We start from the raw sequence: 3,236 nt of genomic DNA, 5'->3' as shown, positions 1-3,236 counted from the left end.
ACCCCCTCCCAGTGCAGCCAGCGCCGGAGGTGGCCCGATCTGGATGGAACGTGGCGGATGCTCCTGCCGCCCTGGGTCTGGGGAGGGGGTGGTGGCAGGGTGACCACTGCCATGCCGGAGCCTGGCTGAGAGGCTGGATCTGCTCAGGTGAGTTCTGTGTTAGTGGTTAAAAAGGGAAAATACAACACACACACCTTCCCTGGGAAAACTGGTGCGGCTCTTTTGCGGCCACCCCTCAGCCTCTCTCCTCGCTCTGGTTACACAAATTCCCCTTCTGCCTCTCCGGGGGAGCTCAGAGCTGCTCTAATATGGGAAGGGGGCCTGGTGCAAGGGTGATGGGCACGTGGAGACACTCTATTCCTCATCCGTTGATTCCCTCTGCGGTGTGGAAAGCCCAAAGCCAGTGGGAGCATCACCTCCCCCAGGCTGGCCCGGCGTGGTCCCATGGGGAGCCCCTCCTTGTTGTCCTGGCTCGATGGCTTTGCAGCATCACCCCGTGCTCACCCCCAGCTCTCAGGTCCCTTCTCCAGGTCTGGTCCCCAAGTAACATCAAACCAACTCTCACTTACTCGGTCACCAACTCTGCACCAAAGCCATGTGCTGGCAGCTCCGTGGATCTCACCCCTCGGGTGACACCCCAGATAACCCCCTTCGTTGGCGTCTACATCCCAAAGAAGAAGTTATGAGTTTCCCCATCCCGCTTGACCAATCCCACCCACCCCCTCCCCAAGGCAGCCCCAGCCCGGGGGCTCGGGCAGCTGCCGGCGCATTCACACCACGCTGCGTGGGCATGCGAGGACTCCTCTGGGTCCGTGGAGCTGACTGCGCTAGTGCAGGCGTGAGGTGAAGGATGTGCATGCAGACACAGTGTGCAGAAACGTGAAGCATCGTCCCCAGGTCCCCTTGCGGGGGACTGGGCCAGGTAGCCTCCTGGCCGCAGGGGAGCAAGACTCTCTTAGCTTTAATTCCAGAAGAACATTGACTGTACATATAAATATTTACTGCAAAGAAGGGATGAGATGTGTCTGCTCTTCGGAGACCCCTAGAACCTCTGGGGCAGTTGCCGCGCACCTCGGCATGCTCCTCATGAATCCCCTACCTCTTAGATATCAAGGAAGGTTGTTTTTTTTTTTCTCATACTTCAGGCCATCAGTGGTTGCACTTTAAAAAAAAAAAAACCAACAAAAACATGTTTAGGATGTGGCTTTGCCATATTCCCTTAGACTCATGCAATATGAACACTTTTTTTTTCCGAGTAACAGGTAAGCAGGAACTGAAGCACTCCCTAACCACTTCTCAGCAACAAAGCCATCGCTACTATTAATGGGGGGTGAATTTTACTAATGGAAAGTTTAAGAGTAAAGATCTGGAGCATGGGCTCTAAGCTAGGAACTGCCTTTTCCATTCCAAAAAAATGATCGAAGGACGATAAATTAAAAGATCCACATTAAAATTATTTACACTGGGCAAAGCCGAGCACAAGCCTTGTGCCTTTCTCGGACTATTTGGGAGCAAATCATATCCAAGGACGTGGCAGAAGACCTTCCGCCCTTGCATATTCTAATACCCGAGGGATCGTATAAAACATTAGCAAGTATTCACAGGGCACTTGTTTACGTTCGGTTTAGCTTCCGGATTGATTTTCATCATGAGATCTAACAGCAGCGAAACCCTGCTCCTAGCTCTGATGATGACGAGATACATTCGCAGCATTTCCTACTTTTTGCATCACAAAAAAAATTCACATTCGTCCTCCGGCCTGGGCTGTGGTTTGGGGGAGTGCTGGAGCCGGCTGCCCTGTAGCTCTAAGGTCTCCTGATTCTTCTCTACTTCTTCTCCTTCTTCCCGGATTTCTTTTTGTTGCCTCCCGCGGCGCCGGCGCTCTTGGCGTCGCGCTTGCCGGCAGCGTTGGTGAGGGTGGCGGTGCTGCCCGGGATGTAGACGTTCTGCCGGTAATCGGGGACGTGCTGCAGGGTGAACTGGGGGCCGTAGCGGGCGCTCAGCCCCATGGTGCCCGTCCCGCCACCCAGGGTCGAGTTGCCATCAGCAGCTTCTGTGGGTGATGCCGGAGGGTGGGGGGGAAGAGAAGGGCAGGTTGTTAATGCCAGCCAGAGCCCACCCCAAGCCCCAGCAGCCCCAAAGGGTGTCAAATCAAGACCTCGGTGCCACCAACCTCCACCCCCTCCCTACCCTTCAGTGCCATCACTCCACAGGACAGCTGCAATGGCCGTGCTGGGGAACATAGCACAACCCTGAAATCCCATGTTCCCACCTCACATCGCTGCTCAGGGTTTGGGATCCAGGGCTGGAGGACTGGCTGGGGCAGGGGCAACCTCTCCCCTGACAGCTGCAATGGCCGTGCTGGGGAACATAGCACAACCCTGAAATCCCATGTTCCCACCTCACATCGCTGCTCAGGGTTTGGGATCCAGGGCTGGAGGACTGGCTGGGGCAGGGTCAACCTCTCCCCTGTCCTCCCTGGCTGCTGCTTCTGCAGAAAACCACCCCCCCTCCAAAAGCAGCCCGTTACAAGCATATTGTCCAGCCACAACCATTAGTAACGCATTAAGGGAAATCCAATATTATTTTTTTTCTGCTGCACTTAAAACCCTGCCCCAGCCTTTCACCAGCCAGGTTTATTCAGGGAGCAGAGCACATGAGAGGAGAAAGAAAACCCCTCCCCTGCAGTACCACAAAATGGCTCTAGGAAGCCAAGCACAAAGTACATCAATGCTGAAGCTCGGCTGATCGTCCAGATCTGGGAGCAGGGGGAGGGGAAGGCAAATTCATTCCTGTCGCTCCGCAAAGCTCCAGCATGGAGAGAGCAAGTGCCGAGTGGGGGAAGGGCCCAGGGCCCCCCCGGGATGCTCAGGCACTGCTGGAAGGAGCAGATGGAGACGGGGGGATGCATGGAGGCAGGGGGAGAAATCAGCATGGGGGGATGGCGGGGCGTGAGCGATGCTGTTGCCATGAGCCGCTGTGCGATCTGCCCTGGCATGACTGCCTGTGCGGGGCTCGGGGAGGGAACAGTGCCCAGCCCTGCTCAGGAACGGTTTGCTAAAATCCTGCCTCTGCCTTGGATACAGAATCACAGAACCATGGAATCATTTTGGTTCATTCTAGCTGGAAGAGACCTTTAAGCTCATCAAGTCCCCCCGTTCCCCCAGCACTGGCAGGTCCCCCCTGACCCCAGTCCCTCAGCAGCACCTCCACACAGCCGGGAAACACCCCCAGGG

The 3,236-nt window shown here is 55.9% G+C and overlaps 1 protein-coding gene across 1 annotated transcript in view; it reads right to left on the bottom strand.

Moving 5' to 3' along the window:
• Nucleotides 1–1,826: 1,826 nt before the first annotated feature.
• LOC104492748 (protocadherin gamma-A4-like) overlaps nt 1,827–3,236 on the bottom strand; it is a gene marked incomplete at its 5' end in the record, with an annotated part of 5,808 nt that continues 4,398 nt past the window's right edge. Inside the window, one exon of the mRNA XM_010135337.1 lies at nt 1,827–2,053. Coding sequence (XP_010133639.1) covers nt 1,827–2,053 — 227 coding nt within the window. The remainder of the gene's footprint in view (nt 2,054–3,236) is intronic.

This window comes from Buceros rhinoceros, unplaced genomic scaffold (genome assembly GCF_000710305.1).
Source record: "Buceros rhinoceros silvestris isolate BGI_N320 unplaced genomic scaffold, ASM71030v1 scaffold2224, whole genome shotgun sequence".
In the NCBI taxonomy this organism is placed as follows: Eukaryota; Metazoa; Chordata; class Aves; order Bucerotiformes; family Bucerotidae; genus Buceros; species Buceros rhinoceros.
Note: the sequence above shows the minus strand (reverse complement) of the source record. Positions and strands in the feature narration are given on the sequence as shown.